The sequence below is a fragment of the Dendrobates tinctorius genome, unplaced genomic scaffold, assembly GCF_039654945.1.
Source record: "Dendrobates tinctorius isolate UK_male_01 unplaced genomic scaffold, ASM3965494v1 ptg000133l, whole genome shotgun sequence".
NCBI lineage: Eukaryota > Metazoa > Chordata > Amphibia > Anura > Dendrobatidae > Dendrobates > Dendrobates tinctorius.
The window spans coordinates 13,041,532-13,059,378 of record NW_027361801.1 but is presented as its reverse complement, the minus strand read 5'-3'; the positions used below and the strand labels follow the sequence as shown (position 1 = coordinate 13,059,378).

The following is a 17,847-nucleotide window of genomic DNA, read 5'->3' as shown; positions in this document are numbered from 1 at the left end:
AATGGAGAAGGAAAAAAAATGTCCTCCTCCAAGATGGCGCCACCCGCGCCTGTGCAGTAGCAGATATCGCAGATCGCCGACAGCTGCTATTGCGCATGCGCGGGTGGCGCCATCTTTATTTTTTCTCCAGCAAGATGGTGCCCCAGGCACCTGCGCAACAGCTATCAGATCTCTATACAAACTGATAGCTGCTACTGCGCAGGCACCCCAGGTGCCATTTTCAAAATGACTTTTTTTTTCCCCACTCAAGTAAATCTGCAAAAGGGATTACGTGCACAGTAACCATGCAATTATGCTGCAGCGCAGGTGCCACAGTGAGCACCTGCCTGCAGAAGCATTTTTTTTTTATTCAGTATGTGATGGTATTCATTATGTAAACTATCGGGCAGGATGGTGAGGGATCAGTGACCTGTCAGCAGTCTGCGTTATGGATATCTAATCAGAGCACCACATACATGAACCCCGCCTTAGGACACGAGCATATCATTACTGAAAATAAAGATTAAGATATGGCCACAAGAGGGATTTCATCAACCAAGGTATCATTTTATTCAGTATAATGGCGCCGAACTAACACTGTGTAGGTTACTATGCATAACCCTGCTGACAGGTTCCCTTTAAGACCGAGTTCACACATTCAGTATTTGGTCTGTATTTTACATCAATATTTGTAACACAAAATCAGGAGGAAAAGTATAATAGAAATAATACGTTACAACTTCTGTATTTATCACCCACTCCTGGTTTTGACTTACAAATACTAATGTAAAATACTGACCAGAAACTGAACGTTTGCACGTAGTCTTAGGCCTACAATCCGATATATTCCAAATATGCTTATACAGACTTTCTTGATCGTCAGCACAGCTTACCTTGATTTTGTTTTCTTCTATTAGGTACAATGCCATAGCCTTTGCCAATGCTTCAAAGAAAAACCACGAGTACTGAAAAAAATAATGACATACCAATTTAATAATTAGATATAGAATACATTGAAATGCTTTTATACCGTTTGCTAGTAAAAAAGTATTTAAAGTGGTTGTCCGGTGAACACATGTTATAACCTATCCAAAGGATATTCGAGAATTTATTGATTAGTGGGATCCGACTGCTGGGACCTGCACTGCTCAGCAGAATGGGTAATTTTTACTCCCGTTAAAATGGGACAGGTCGGATACCCAACCGCAACTCCATTTATATTCTATGGGGCTGACGGAAAAAGCTCAGTGTAGCATTCGGGAGCTCCATAGGGCATGAATGCAACAGTGCCCTTTTCTGTTGTTAGGTAGAAGTCCACATGGTAGGGCCCTGTGAATAAGTGATAACTTGCTTTCACTGGACAACCCCTTTAGTAACTAGCATCTGAACACAATGAACACCCTAAAAGGTAAAAAAAGATCTTGCGGGAAATTCATCAAATTTCAGCCAGTCTTCAGGCTAACTACAATCAGATTTTTTGCGCAACGTGTAGAGGCCTCTCCATTACTATGCCATGGGCTTGATGTCACCGGAAAATACAAATGTGACATGAACCTCACAAATATGAACTCCACTTGCCACCGCTACAGGGCATGTTGGAAGAGTCAGGCAAAGCGCCAGAATTGGCACATCTAATAGATGCACCTTTTCTAGGCAGCTGTGGGCTGATATTTTTAGACTGGGGGGAAATATCCATGGCCTCTTACCAGCCTGAGAATACAAGCCCCCAGCTGTCTGCTTTAGCAAAGCTGGTTGTCAAAAATGTAGGGGGGCCCAAGCCTGCTTTTTTAAATTATTTATTTACATAATTTAAAAAAATGGCATGGAACCTCTCTATTACTGATAACCAACTTTGCGAATGCGAACACCTGAGGGTTGCAGCCCGCAGCTGTCAGTTTTGCCTGGCTGGTTATCAAAAATACAGGGGAACTCACACCAGGCTTTTTTTTTTTTTAATTATTTATTTAGAGTGCAGGCACCGGCTGATGAATACGCCCATCAACTGCTCCTTGCTATCGTTGTTATTAATGGCAGCAGGCGTAGGCTGATGGGAGCAGTAGTCCCATCAGCCGACGCCAGTGACCGGAGGTAAACCTTTTACCTCCGATCACAGCTGCGAGCTCACGCTGTCATTTGACGAAGTGGAAACCGTGGCTGTCTCACCGGCAGTAGTGATTTTACCGCCAATCAGATGTGTTTGCTGTGCTGTCATGTCATGATGTTCGGGGCCCCGCATTCAAGTGAATGGTGTCCGGGTTCGGGTACTGTTCTTGTACTGAACCCCAAACTTTTTTTTTTTTTAAACTGTTTTGGCCATACCCGCCGGACCTAAACATACAGGGGTCCGCCCATCTCTAGAGAGAACACAACTTTCACTTACAAACTCAGTAATATATAATTATCCATTAAACCTATATGTCTACAAGTCGTGAAAAAAAAAGAAAGTAAACCCTACTCCAAATATATGCTTTAATTTAACAGGACATAATAACAACAATGCCCAAGTGTTGCTGCCTCACTACTGGCCACTGTACTATCACACAAGTTAAATTCACCAATCTTAATATTTTTAATTGATTTCAACCTTCAATCTGTTAGGCCTGTCCCTAATATTATAGACAGTTACAGATATAAATATCTCTTTTCATTTTTTAAAACTTTATATTGCACAAGAGCGAACTTCACACATTTACATCAAACTTAAATCAGGACCACAGATCAGCTGTAACACTGAAAAAGGGTTGTTATTATTTTTACTTAATGCAAGTACTGAGGACTTTTATTGCCTCATTAGAGGAGCCAATATTTAACTTCTCCATCCCTGTATGCCCCAGCTTCTCCCTTCTGGCTGGGACACCTACTTACTCACCGCTCAGTCTGCCCTGTCATGTCTCCATGCTCTGGTTCCCACATTCCAAGCTCGGTCTGCGCCACAGAGCTCCCCTGCTGGTGCGTTTAGGGTGCGTACACTCCCAATCTCTTAAAGAAACAGAGCACACAATCTTATGTGTCCCCAGCCAATAGCTGGGAGGTACTTAGTACTTAAGGCACCTCCACCTGTAGGAAAGTGCCTGAGCAATAACTGAGTTTTGGCAGTCTGCTAGCTGCAAGCCTGTTGTCAGGTCCCTGTACCTGTTTCTGTTCTGTTCTAGTACCTGGTCCAATCTGATCTGTATCTGCACTTCGTGTCTGAAACAGCTTCTGCAGTACATGAGCCTGAAACCGCTCCAGCGGTACCTGAACTTGAAATCTCTCAAGCAGTATTCTCAACCTAAAACCACATCTGTGGTACCTGAGCCTGAAACCGCTCCGGCAGTACATGATCCTGAAACCGTACATGCAGTACCTGAGCCTGAGACTGTTCAGGCGATACGTGAACCCAAAATAGCACCTGCAGTATCAGATTCTAAAACTGCTAAGAAACAAAAAATTGGCATTTATTAACTGTTATAATGTAATTATGTTTATACTTCTGTCATGCAGAAAACCCTTGAAAAAGGCCATAAAGGCCAAAACTTTGTGATAATAATTTCTGTTTTGCTCATTTTTGGCTGTGGATTCCCATAATATTATAATAAAAACATTTTGCTTCATCTATACTGGACCGCAAAAATTGAGTGCTTAATGTTACCTATCAGTATTAGACTTATCTATTTCCTTTTAAGCACCAACCACAATCTTAGGAGTGCAACAAAGAAACTCTGATCGAAATACTATGTTTTAAATGGCAGCCATAAACTTCAAATCTAGCAAAAACACATGCCACATTACCTTAAGTAACTTATTTATTGCCAAGAAATCAGCTGACTGCTTCAGAACAGTAATCATTGTGGTTGCCAAAATCTCATGGAGAGTCTTGCTTTGCGGAGAAGACAGCTTCTGTGTTTTAAAGACATACTGCAAAAATACACAACAATGATCAGTAACGAAAAACAGCAAAGATAGAAGCAAACATTTATATTCAGAAATTGTAGTGCAACTATTTAACTATATGGGCAGAACGGTGGCTCAGTGGTTAGCACTGCAGCCTTGCAGCGCTGGAGTCCTGGGTTCAAATTCCACCAAGGACAACACCTGCAAGGAGTTTGTATGTTCTCCCGCGCTTGCATGGGTTTCCTCCGGGTTCTCTGGTTTCCTCCCACATTCCAAAGACATAGGGAATTTAGATTGTGAGCCCCATCGGGGACAGCGATGATAATGTGTGCAAACTGTAAAGCGCTGCAGAATATGTTAGCGCTATATAAAAAATAAAGGTCTCATATATTAATTTTAAGTTAGAGTTTGTCATTCCCTATCTTTTATTGAGGATAAGCTAAACAAGAATCTTGCAGGATTTCCGATATTTAAATTACCGTATCACTTTTGTTTCAACAAACTTTGCATAAATCAGTAGTTCAAGTAAGTAAAATAAACTTTGTAATATAACTTCCTATACTTCCTATACTATATCTTTGTATACTTAAAGCCACTTGTTCTCCTCCCTCTTGTCTCATCAATTACAAAAAAACTACCAAAATCAATCTTGATTTAAGCAAGATGGACATCCAGATCACAGAGGTATCAGGTCACTGAGCCTATCAAAGTATGGAGAACAGAGAAACAGGTAAAGGCACTGACACATATAGAGATAGAGATACTTCTTGCAAGTAATTTATTTGACTTCAGTGCTGGATTCACAGCTACATTGATTAGTTCTGCTGAGTAATGGAGTGGAGTAATGCTCCATACAGGATAATGTGCCCCATATAATGGTCCATACAGAATAATGAACACCATGTAATGCTCCAAATAGGATAATGGGCCCCATATAATGCTCCATAGAGGATAATGGGCCCCATATAATGCTCCAAACAGGATAATGGGCCCCATATAATGCTCCATACAGGATAAGGGGCCCCATATAATGCTCCATACAGGCATACAGGATAATGGGCCCCATATAATGCCCCATAGAGAATAATGGGCTCATCTCCCCCGCTGGGCTCATTCCCCCCCTCACTCTCATCTCCCCTGCTGGGCTCATTTCTCCAACCCGGCTCACTCTCATCTCCCCCGGGGGCTGGGCTCATTCTCCCCCCAGCCCCACCGCCGCTCATTGTCAGCGCCGCTCACCTGAGTCCAGGTGGCGGTAACTTTTTCCTGTGAGAGCGCGCGGTCACGTGGTACCACTCATTAAGGTCATGAATATGGGCGCCACGCCTATGGGAGAGGAGTGGCATCCATATTCATGACCTTAATGAGCGGTAACATGTGGACCGTGTGCTCTCACAGGAAAAGAGATGGTGGTCAGTTTGATGTTGGGCGGAGAGCGGGGGACCGACATTCAGGTGCCGAGTGGGCCCCTCTGTCTCGCCAGAGCCCCGGGACTTGCCCGGGTATGCCGGGTGCTGACGCCGGCCCTGATCCCAAACCTTGCATTCAGCAGTCTCCCATTCCTCTCCAGACGCAGAGGAGGCTGCTCAGCAGACTCGTCGATCAAGGCGCTCTGCTCAGACCAGCTCTGTAGGTTTGGTTGCTGCTGCCACCTCTGGTCCAGCTATAGCAATGCATGCTGGTCAGCAGCAAGCTACTCCAGGGGCTAAGTCCTCCTTTCAGTCCACTGAGCATGCCCGTGGGATGATATCTCATTGGAGATCGGAGGTCACATGCTCAGGTCCTTCTCCAGCTCTGACTGGACCATCAGGAAGGTCAGGAAGGTACCAGAAGGACATGGCTATAAAAGGTTCGCATGGCCGCTCGGCCATGCGCTAATATAGAGAAGGATTTAGACCATGTGGAGTGAGAGTTGTATGCATGTATGAATGTCTCTGGTGAATGACTCATTGGAAACCCCTACCCTTGGTATGCATGTTTTGTGTAGTCTAGCCTGTTAGCGCCCAGGCTGAGGAGCAAGTAGGAGGCAGAGTCAGTGACTGGCATCAACGCCAAGTGGTGGCTTGGTCTGTACGCCACGGTTCTTTTGGTTGACACTCCACGGTCGCCAGCGTCACTTAGTGGCGTCCGCAGTTGCGACGCCGCACGCTTAGTAGCTCTAGAGGGACTCTGACCCTGTGTCCTTGGGGCTGAGTCCTGTGACCTGATACTGAGCGTTTACCTTGCCGAGCTCTGTGAGCATTTATGTTCAGCGGTAGTGCGGCTCTGTGAAGCAACAGAGTCCGCCCCTGTACACACCGGGTGATGTTAACCCACATGTATCCCTCTGTTATACCGCCATATAGCGTCCGCCATTACTAGCAGCAGTTTACCACCCCTGCAGGGTGGACCCCGGGCTGCAAACGCACCTTATTACCATCTTTATTATTTGGTGCGTTCCGCCAGCCCTAACACTAGGACTCTCAAATCTTCATTCACCATGGCTGAAGGACAAAAAGAGGACCTCTCCAAGTAACTTGGAGCAGTTCCTAAACAGATATTGCAGACACTATAACGTCACTAAAACATATCTTGTGGAACAGTCTGCATTCTGACAAATGTGCTCCTTCAAGCTGGCCAATGAAAGACCAGCAAGTTATCAGAGCCGATAATTACTGCAGAGCAAAGCAAAGGAGCTGCAACTCCTCCCACCACCTCAGGCTGAAGAGCAAGCTTACAGTATGGCTCCTTAAAATATCTTACCCTTATCTGTGAGGTGACTCTACCATTTTAAAGCATACCTGTCAATTCAGGTGACTTATCAGAATAAGCTGTTATGTGTGTACATGAGGAATAACACTATTTCTGGCAATCATGTAATTTGTATCCTGTATTTTTCACCAGCTTTCCCCAGTGCATACGCCATCTCTAATTTTTATTTCTCTCTGAGCTGGTGGGTGGAGATTAGCTGCCATGAGGTCTCATATACACAACATACAGAGATGGATGCCTGCTCTATTTTCTCTGTTTAAGACAGATGCAGTAGCAGCGTGGAGGACTTTCTTCAGCAGAAGAAATCTACTCCACTACTTTGGCCAAAATATTAACTAATACTCCACATTTTTTAAAAAATATTTTTAAAATGTGTTTTTTGCACTTTTTATTCAGGGTGCAGTTGGGCCCATTTGGTCTTGTAAACTGCGGTGTCTGTTTTCCACACGGCATGCATTTGTTAGCGCTGGGCAGCCCGCCTGAACTAATAGAAGGGTGTTGGTACTAGGCTGGCCTGGACGCTGTGCATGGCCTTAGTGTGAACAGCGCTGCATACAAGTTGTTTTTGTGCATCAACATACCAGGCAATCGCCCCCTCCATGTATTGGTAGGCTGGAGCAGTTGCTTGATTGGTATTTTTGCACCTGTGTTGCCATCTTTATATGGGTCCACTGCACCCTGATAGTGCATTTGTTTGGAGGCCTGTACGGGTAAACCTTGTTGTTCTATTGCTGTTCTCATTATTGGAGGTTTTTCAAGTCCTCTTTTTGTACTGTGCTGTATTATTATGTATTATATGAGGCCCATTTTCTGTATGGAGTTCTGTATGGATCATTGTATGGGGCCCATTATTCTGTATAGACCATTACATGATGCCCATTATTATGTAAGGAGCATTACATGAGGACCCTTTTTCTATATGAAGCAATATATGGGGCCCATTATGCTGTATGAAGCAATATATGGGGCTCATTATACTGTATGAAGCAATATATGAGGCCCATTATTCTGTATGGAGCATTATATGGGGCTCATTACACTGTATGAAGCAATATATGGGGCTCATTATTCTGTATGAAGCAATATTTGGGGTTCATTATATTGTATGGAGCATTATATGAAGCCCATTATTCTGTATGAAGCAATATTTGGGGCTCATTATATTGTATGGAGCATTATGAGGCCCATTTTTCTGTATGAAGCAATATTTGGGGCTCATTATTCTGTATGGAGCATTATATGAGGCTCAATATTCTGTATGGAGCATTATGTGAGGCTCATTATTCTGTATGAAGCAATATGTGGTGCCCAATAAACTGTATGGAAGACTATGTGATGCCCAGAATAATGTATGGAGTTCTATACTGTCCGGTCTTAAATGAAAACTTTTGAATCCCCACTAGGGCACGCACTGTGCTCTGCGAGGATTTGCTGGTTTCTGAGCCATTGTAGAATTTACAATAGATATCACTCATGTAATGTAAGAAGTAAGTGAAATCTTTGGCATTGTACTATACCTATATTTCTTTGCCGTATCTGTGCATCATAAATTGTGGTATGTGTTAAAGGGGAGACGCTTTCGCCCGGGGCCCACAAAAACCTGGAGCCGGCCCTGATTGGGCTTCCTGCTGAGCAGCGACAGGAACCCGACGCCTAACACCTAGCCATGAACAACATGCAGGGTATGTTTGCTCAGTTACATTTGCTTGAATTTTTGTTTCATTTTCTCAAAGCGAGGTGGACTATATTTAAGGCTCATCTTACCTTTATAAAAGACCGAAGGTAGTGATCTAAACCTTCTTCATGGCACTTGGACACAATATGGAGAAGCACCCTTCAATGAAAACATTAATTTAATTATATGAATTTGAAAATTCAGCAAACAGCGTACTTACTTATATATTACATATGGTTATATATTGTTAACCTTAATGGAGATATGAAAGAAGCCAATGCTACAATATTCAAGTGGTCCTGATAGTGGGAAAATCCACGGATGAGGCTTCTCTGAGGCAGCAATTATGATGGTCTGCCAATATATGAACATTAAAGGGGTCTTCTCATCTCCAAGATCCTATCCCAATATGCAGTAGGTTTAATAATTCTAATATTAGCAAATACCGTCAATTAGAAATATATTATAGTTTTTCTGATTCGCTACATTTCCTTCTTCATGTGCAGACATTGCAGGACCTTAGGTAACCATGGTTACGAGTCGACCACTAGCAACTGTAACTATATCAGTGGTCGTAACCATGGATACCTAAGGTCCTACAATGTCTGCACTTGAGGAAAGAGACATAGTGAATCAGAAAAATTCAGTATTTGTATAATAATGTATAATACGTTCAGTATTTGGTCAGTATTTCCCATCACTATTTGTAATCCAAAACCAGGAGTGGGTGATAAATACAGAAGTGGTGACGGGTTTCTATTATACTTTTACTCTGATTGTTCCTCTCCTGGTTTTGGCTTACAAATACTGAGGTAAAATACTGACCAAATACTGAACTCCCTTCAGAGTATGATCACAGCGTGATCCGATTCTCTTGGATGTGGAGAAGATGGAGAAAAAAACTGTTCCATCTTTTTCATTCTGTCAGTTCCAAAATCAGACATAGCTCAGACGTCATCCAAATGCAGTCCAATGTTTTCCACGCACCCTTTGACTTCCATGCCTGAATGCGATCCGAACATTGGATCAAACTCAGGCAAGCTGCATTTTTTTCCTTGGAAAGACTCTGTTCATGGAAAAGATCAGACATGTGCACTACCTCACTGAATAACATGGGGATGAGTGCCATCCATTAAAACGACAGACAGCACTCTTCCAATAATTACGGTTGTGTGCACGATCCCAAAGACTGATGTATGGACTGGGATCCAGCAGCATATGTTACAATTATTTGATAGAGATCCTCAACATGTATTCATTGAACAAATTATAAAGAGGCATTAGCCCAAATATAATAGGCACAATAATAATGCACCTTACAAGAAACTTGTCAGTTGTTTCATGATGCCCAAACTAGGGCTGCATAATATGCTTCGTTCTTCAACAGAAAAATGTAGTTTAAAGATCCAGATGGAGTCTATGTGTAGAGATTAAACTAGTCCAAAGCTGCCGCCGAACGGCTTTTCCCAGCAGGTCTCTTCCGATGCTCACACATAGGAGACCCATCAGTCACTTGGAGCAGCACTGGCCGGACTAGTTTCGTCTATGCCTATGGTCCCCAGCAGGGTCTTTAAAATATATTTTTTATTAAACATCAGATTGAATTGTGCAGCTGTGGATTTTGGGCAGCATGAAACTGACAAGTTCCCTTTAAACTTTTGTTCCTAACTTGATGGCTTCTAATACTATTAGTAAACTTTTACTACAGACAATGGTATATTTCAAAGCCATAAAGAAGTAGGCTTAAAAAAAGAAGGCTACAAAGAGCCACAGTGGTTAAATGGAATCTGACAACAGAAAATGACTGTTAAGCCCAGAGATACACAACTCCGGTCATCAAGGGCCACCAGCAGGTCATGTTTTCAGGATTTCCTTAGCATTGCACATGGTGTTGAAATCATTTGCTGTGCAGATGATTAAATGATCACCTGTGTAATACTAAGGAGATCCTGAAAACATGCACTGTTGGTGGCCCTTGATGACCGGAGTTGTGCACCCATAGTTTAGACCAAGCACAGGCACTCAGTGCACCCTCTGCATGCCGGAGCAGTTCAGTCCACCGTCTCACCTACATGTTTATCATCTATCTCTCTGGCCTCTGTAAAGCCACAGATGTAAATCAATAAAGAGGGGGAAGGAGATAAACAGAAAACAAGAAGGTAGGGCGCTGCACTGAACTTCTTGTCCATTCGCATGATGCAATGAGCGGTGAGGCTTGGTTTGAAAAGCCGTTTTATGCTTACAGACTACATCTAAGAGCGCAGTCAGACGGCCGTAATAGTCTCGCAAGGATCAAATCACAATCCTTGAACTGGCTGTCGTCTCTCCTGACTCAAGAGTGACAGCTGCATAAAAACACATACTGTCACATTCAGGTCAAGAGAGCGTCTACCAGTCCGAGGATTGCAATGCGTTCCTCGCATGGGTATCACGGCTGTTTGACTGTGCTCTGTCATATACTTTATTCTTATACATTCTTTTACAATAGCGTGGTATGACATAGGACACTATTGAAAATTATGGCCCATGTCTAAAGATGTTCTGAATGGCATGCAAAAAGACTCCCTTACAATATGGATTACATTAACCTTCTAGGGAGGTAATCTGAATTATTTTGATGCAAAGATATTACAAGATACATCCAGGGTTGATGAGACATGGGGACATTATACGGGGATTTTCTTGCGGGAGACGGTTTATGGCATGGAAGGTACTGGCACTACGGTGTTGGGGGGGTTCAGATCCCTCCCTTAGGGCCTGGATTGAATTGGTAAACTCGATTATACCATACGAGCGGACACTGTACCAAAACAGAGGGTGCCTGGGTAAATTTGAGAAGATATGGGAGAGGTGGAATTCCTCTCATCTCACATTGTAGGATGGCGATATCGCGGGGAGTCAATTATGAGGACACAGGCTGCAAATAGTTGTTGTTTTGTAGCAGTAGTAATGGTTTGGAGGTTTGACAGGCTTTATTATTTGAATAATACCATGCAGACTAATGTAAGGTAACTGACATTATATTTTATTCTGTAAACAACTGGTATACATACACTGTTTGATATTAATGCTTTGTGTAACGTATACGTTTTATATGGTATTTTCATCGTCAGTTCGAATATTGTATACCCTGTCTATGGTTTAATAAACGAATTTAAAAAAAAAAAAGATACATCCAAGGTGCAATGGACTTAAACTTCCACTAGACGTCAGACATAGTGCACGTAACAGATATCCTGACATAACATCTAATTTCAAGCATGTCTACTATTACCATATGGAAAGCACACTTACAAAGAACAATTTAAAGCTACTTCGTCTTCATTGGAAAGCGATGTCAAAACTTGAAAAAGCTGCATGAGAGTTACAGGTAGGAACTCTACCATTACGTGGACCTCCATGGCATGCAAACACTGCAGGGAAATAAGACCCATCAATGGTGTAATACACACAAGTTTCCACTAGATGGCAGATATGCTCCATTTAACAGATGTATATTTAAATCAATTACTGTATATGTTCGGCTCTTTTTGGAGACAAAAAATTTGCACTCACTAAACCAAGTCCATAAACTAACATCTCTGGTTAATGATGTCTTACAAAAGTAAAAATAAAGCCCTTAAAAAGCGTACAGAAATATTTGTCCTATCACTAAGTGGTAGTATATAAAACAAGGATTCAAAGAACACAAATTCCCTTTGTCGTACTCCAGCACCTCAGACCCTGCACTAAAAATTACAGAGAGTAACACTTCACTCTTGCAAGGAAAAAAACTCAACATTGGGTTATCATTGCAATTGCTTACTTTACCAACTCGGGAGCTAAAAAAAATAACACAAGAGTCTGGGGAAAACGTAAGATTCCCTAGTCATCACATTTTTAATGGCTACAGAACACAGGCTCCTCTAAACCGTGTTTTAACAGCATGACACCTGTTTGATCCCTGACCTTTAGGTCAATGTGACCGGGAGTAAGTGTGGTTAAATAAGTGTCCGCCAGTACAGTGGAAAGTTGAGAATTCCATCCTACTGGTATAATCTCTTACTTTGGAAAACGTATATGAGAAGTCCTTAACACTTTCATGTCTGATCACCTGTAATGCAATTTCACCGCTTATGTCAGCCTGGATAAGCAACAGCACGTTGGGCTAAAATGTGCATAATTTATTAAAAGTATCAAAAGACTGAACGTCACTTTCAAACAGAATACTGGTGTGAACAGGTGCTTACTAAGAGTGGCCATCTCCATATATAAATAACAAATAAAGTAACACTCTGTAGTGCTATAGCATGTAAATACGACACGTATGAAATTGTAATAAGCATTACTGCTCTCAATAATAGGAAAAAATGTAGATACTTGGCACATAATTTGGCCAATTCATGCATGCCCAGCAGCCACCGACAAGGCGGTTTTAATCACAGCAGGATCCCACCTACCCATATACATGTAGGCGATCTGCCCAGGAGAGGAAACACATTAGGTTAGGTCCCCAGAAAAAGAAGATCGTTTTGTCGCTGGATGCTGGGCATGCATAAATTGGCCAAATTATGTGTTAAGTAACTTTGTTTTTTCCTATTTTCTAAAGCAGTATTGCAATTCATATTTCATGTTTACATACTATAGCACTACACAGTGCAACTTTATTTGTCAATTTAATAAAAGCTTCATGCCTCCTAATAAATTTGGTGCATCACTCGCCGACAATGTGCCAAAAAGTGAAATCTATGCATGTTCTGAGCAGGTCTAGATTTGCGCTCTAATTTACGCCAATTTCTGTTGTAAATACAAATCTATAATAGTAAGTTTGTATGTTCTCCCCGTGTTTGCATGGCTTTCCTCCTACACTCCACAGACTGACAGGGAATTTACATTGTGAGCCCCAATGGGGAAAGTGATGTCTGTACAGCGCTGCAGAATATGATGCCGCTATATAAGAAAAGTAAATGAATAAATCTAACCAACGCATTTCTCTTCACACTTCAAAAGTGACCAAAGAAGTAAAAAGTAGCTAATTTTGTGCAAATGTGGTATACGTTAAAATTTGGCACTTTTCTACACAAGGGAACTGGGGTAAATAGTTTAATAAATTCCCCACTCCCAGTGTCTTTGGAGGAATAAGCTAAGTGTAAGTTATTCCTTCCATTGAAGCGACTTTAAATCTGTGAACGAGTGATGAATGAATCAAAAGCCTTACTACATATATACTCCAGCGCTCACTAACACTCTACCAATAAAAGCTGTGACAGCAGCTGTAAACACTTTGTGGCAGGAAGCATTCGCTCTGGGAAAAACTGGTGTAAGCGGCCTGAAAAAGCAATTTGTACCTTTAAATATTTCACAAGTTCCCCGGGAACATCTTTAGAGCTGGACGAGATTTTCTGGCAGTACTCAAAGAAATTGTACAGATGTAAATCCTGAAAGCAGATAATGCGTCAGTTACAGACCATTAATAATGCAAAAAAAAAAAGCGACTACAACGATTAACACTTATATTACAAGACAAAACATTACCAGGGGGACTAGATAAGGTGGGGAGCAGAGGTTGCAGCTACATGCGGACCCTAATGCCCTGCTACCATGAGAAAAGACATCATAATATAAATCAGACATGGCAGGAGCGGCACCTGGTAACAGATTCTGCATTGGGACCCATGAGCTTAAAGTTATGAAAATTGGAAATGAATTGTCATATTAAAAGGGGTTTTCTTGGAAAAAAAATGTAAACAAGAACTAGTAAGTTAGATAACTTATTTATACAGTCTTAATGAAGATGTGGAATTAATGGCACTATATACGGTGAGTAAAATAAATAAAACAGAATATCTAATATTAAAGGGGTTGTCTACTTCTAGACAGCCAAAGTGGCCATATTAAAAATAAAAAAGCCACATGATTGCCTTCTGTATTGAAACCGCTCCTCCAATGTAGGCACGGAGTGTCTTGGTGGTCACTTGAAATTGTTAGGACATGTGACCTTTGCAGCTAATCAACGGACGCTGACCACCTGCAGCCTGTCAATATACCGTAAGTTATACAGACATTTACGGATATTAATATTGGATGTTTTAAGCATTTTGGATGAAGCATGTGTGCTAACGTTCTCACCCATATAATGCAGAGTGCCATGGTGAAAGAATTCTTCTGCAGAGCGACAACACAGCACTCAGAGAGTGGAACCAAATGCACATTATCAATATATTTGTTTAGACACCTAGCCTATTGTAGCCGCTTCATCCTAGGTCCCAGCAGTTCGGCATCCAGTCCTGTGTCTCCTATTTCAGAACATAAACGGAGCAGAGTATGGAAATGGCCAGTTGACTGCTCATTCCAATTGCCAAGCCAGCCCCCTTCTCCAATGTATAGACAAGGAAAGGGAACTGGCTTGGAAATTAAAGGAAACAGTGAGGTAATTAAAACAACTATACTATTACACTTTTTAACTTACTATTTACAACTAATTGCTAGCCAATTCAACGTTAGAGTAAAATCTTTGTGACTATCAGTCAACCTGAATTCTTTGTTCTCACATATTTCTGACTAATGGTTTAGTCATGACTAACGATTAGTATCTAAATTTAGGGTCAATTATTTGATTGGATAATCTTGAAAGTTAAAAGAATTTCTGCAAATAATGGTAAATAAACAGTTTTTTTGCAACATCCAAATATTGTAAATATTTCAAATGAAATAAAAGATTATCACAGACTTAGAGAAACTGTATATTACACGGATTACAAATGGGGCTCACTAGGACACACTTACTTGTGTATACACAGTGGATTCCAGATGACTCCCAATTTTGAATAGTGGTTTTGCTCCATCCACCCATTTGATATCACTGCTAATCTACAAATGCACAAAAATTGCCATGATTACTATTTGTATCTATCTATCAATTGTTATAATACCTATACATTGTTCTATCTGGAAAGAATGTATATATTATGTAATATATCAATCATTCTGTCTATCTAATATATATCTATCGCTCGAATTCTTATAGATTGTTGTAATATCTATCAATATGTATGTATTATCTAATATATTTTAAAATCTATTATTTATCTAATATATCTATCGGTCACGCTGTGATGGTCTTTGGTAAGGAAAGGGGGACTTGTATTGTCGCTGGAACTGGGACCCTAACTATGCCTGTCCCCGGGGATACTCTTGAAGGTAGAGAGGCCTGAGTCTCCAATCTTACTATGCTCCTGTTAAACCCTGATCTGTCTCATCCCCCACCACATGATGCAACAGAATGATGGGATAGAAATGTAATGTAAACAAGACACAAAGACAAAACAGGGATAACAGAAAACCTCTATCATACAAAAGTACTAACTGTACCAACAATAGGGAGGAGGATAGTGACATGAGGAATAAACTAAATGGAAACAGGGACAAGGAGATAAACACACACGTACTACAGCAAACCACAGACCACGTCTACAGCAACTCTACTCCAGACACTTAGCTTTAGCACACAGCACAGGAAGACAAATCTTTCACCGGCAGGGACAAGAAGGTCTCACCAGTTTATATAGAAAGAGGTAATGACCAGATCAGAAGCAGCTGAAATGGAGCTGCATGCATCTGATCAGCAAAGAAAGGGTTGTTAACCTTTTTGGCACCAGAAGAAACTAAATCCATTTAATACGAGACACAAATTACACCATCTTTAAAGAACACCTGCGATTCATTGACCAACGTAACTGTCTAACTCCAGGTCTTCCAGGGGGACATGACACCCTCATGACACTATCATTCTAATATCTATCTAATAGATATGTACCAGTCGAATGCCTATATATTGTTTTAATATCTATCTATTGTCCTACTATGTATGTATGTATGTATGTATCTCATGGTTTACTATATTTAATATATGTCTATTTATCTATCTATGCATCTATTTTACCTTTTTGGTGTCTGTCTCAGACTGACCCAGATACCCAGAGGGAAGACTGCCAGAGACTGGCAATTGTTGGTCATATGTTATAATTCTGCCTTCCTTCAGTAATCGGATCCAGCTGTATCCAACTGTAAACAAATAAAAACAAACAAAAAATCCATTAACCCCTTAGTGACAGAGCCAAATTTTTTAAATCTGACCAGTGTCGCTTTATGTGGTAATAACTCTGGAACACTTCAACAAATCCCAGTGATTTTGAGATTTTTTTTCGTGACACATTGTACTTTATGATAACGGTAAATTTAGGTCAATATGTTTTGTTTTTATTTATAAAAAAATATCAGAAATTTGAGATGGGGATAAAGAGGAAGCCCCCACACTCTATTAACCATTTATATGATGTTGTCACTATTAACAGCAGCATCTAAGGGGTTAAAATGATTTGGATGGTGCAAACACTGATCGTGGCTGATGCAGCAATTTGTCAGCTATAGTGTACAGCCGACAGCTGCTGGATTGTCACCTGTATGGGGAGGCTATTCTCTTATATCTCATGTCAGTTAAAAGACGTATTGGTGGTCATTAAGGGGTTAATAATACAGATCTAAGGAAAGGATCTTAAAGGGAATCTGCCAGTGGGTTTTTGCTATGTACCTTGAAAGCAGCATGATGTAGGGGCAGAGACACTGATTCCCAGGGATGTGTCACTTGCTCAGCAGCTTGCTGTAGTTTCAATACAATCAGTGTTTTAACAGCTGGACATTATCACTACAAGGCAAGGCAGTCCGGCAAATCTACCTAACCACACTCCCACTACTGACTGGTAGCTTGCTGACAGTGTGCACAGGAAGCTGCCAATCTGGTGTTGGTGTGGGCGGGGTTATACAGAGCTCAGCATTCATAGCACTGCTACAATTGCTGAATAAAGGTGCCATGGCACTAAAGATTAAACCATCAATATATTAACGTACCAGAACATTAAAAACACAGCACTAAAGTGGCACATTTTGTTACATGCATTACTCTTTTTTTCCCATAAAATAATGCACCAGGTTTTGAATAAAAAAAAGCACTCTGCAGTTTAAGGCTGGCTTTAGGAATTCAGTTTCTGCGTAGTTTTTGTAGCTAGAAATTAAAAGTGTGTTTGACATTTTTCTTGAATCTACCCTTGGATGTGACAAAAAATGACCCTAAAACTGAACGTACTAACCAGCGATGAGGCTCACCTAACTAGAACTATTTTTTCACTTAGCTAAAGTAAATGGCGACTTCCAGTGTGATGCCAGATCCGAAGGACCCCAGAGCATCTTCAATAGTACCCCATAGTTCCAAACCATGGTGTAACATGCTGTATGTGGAGATCTGCCAACTCTTAAAGGGAATTTATCACCAGATTTTTGCTAACCCCTGTCATAGAACAGAGAACTCTGTGTAACCCCACCCACTGCTCTGACTGACAGTTTTATTTGTACACTGTGCATAGGCAGAAAGCTGTCAATCAGTGGTGGTGGGTTGGTTATACAGAAAACACATGAATATTCTTAACTACTTGACAGTAGGCCAACTAGTCTTCTAATAAAATATCCTGCTTATAAAATAGTGATTTTTATAAAAATTACAGCAAGCAGCCTAGTCAGTGATACATTACTGAAAT

At 41.1% G+C, this 17,847-nt stretch overlaps 1 protein-coding gene across 4 annotated transcripts in view; it reads right to left on the bottom strand.

The window, feature by feature from the left end:
• DOCK11 (dedicator of cytokinesis 11) overlaps positions 1–17,847 on the bottom strand; it is a 481,846-nt gene that overhangs the window by 318,154 nt on the left and 145,845 nt on the right. For all 4 annotated transcript variants that reach the window (XM_073543480.1, XM_073543481.1, XM_073543483.1 and 1 more), the window contains exons 21-27: positions 16,200–16,321; positions 15,044–15,127; positions 13,606–13,695; positions 11,573–11,691; positions 8,368–8,437; positions 3,751–3,876; positions 873–944 (exon numbers count right to left, since the gene is read on the bottom strand). In XM_073543480.1, coding sequence (XP_073399581.1) covers positions 873–944; positions 3,751–3,876; positions 8,368–8,437; positions 11,573–11,691; positions 13,606–13,695; positions 15,044–15,127; positions 16,200–16,321 — 683 coding nt within the window. The remainder of the gene's footprint in view (positions 1–872; positions 945–3,750; positions 3,877–8,367; positions 8,438–11,572; positions 11,692–13,605; positions 13,696–15,043; positions 15,128–16,199; positions 16,322–17,847) is intronic.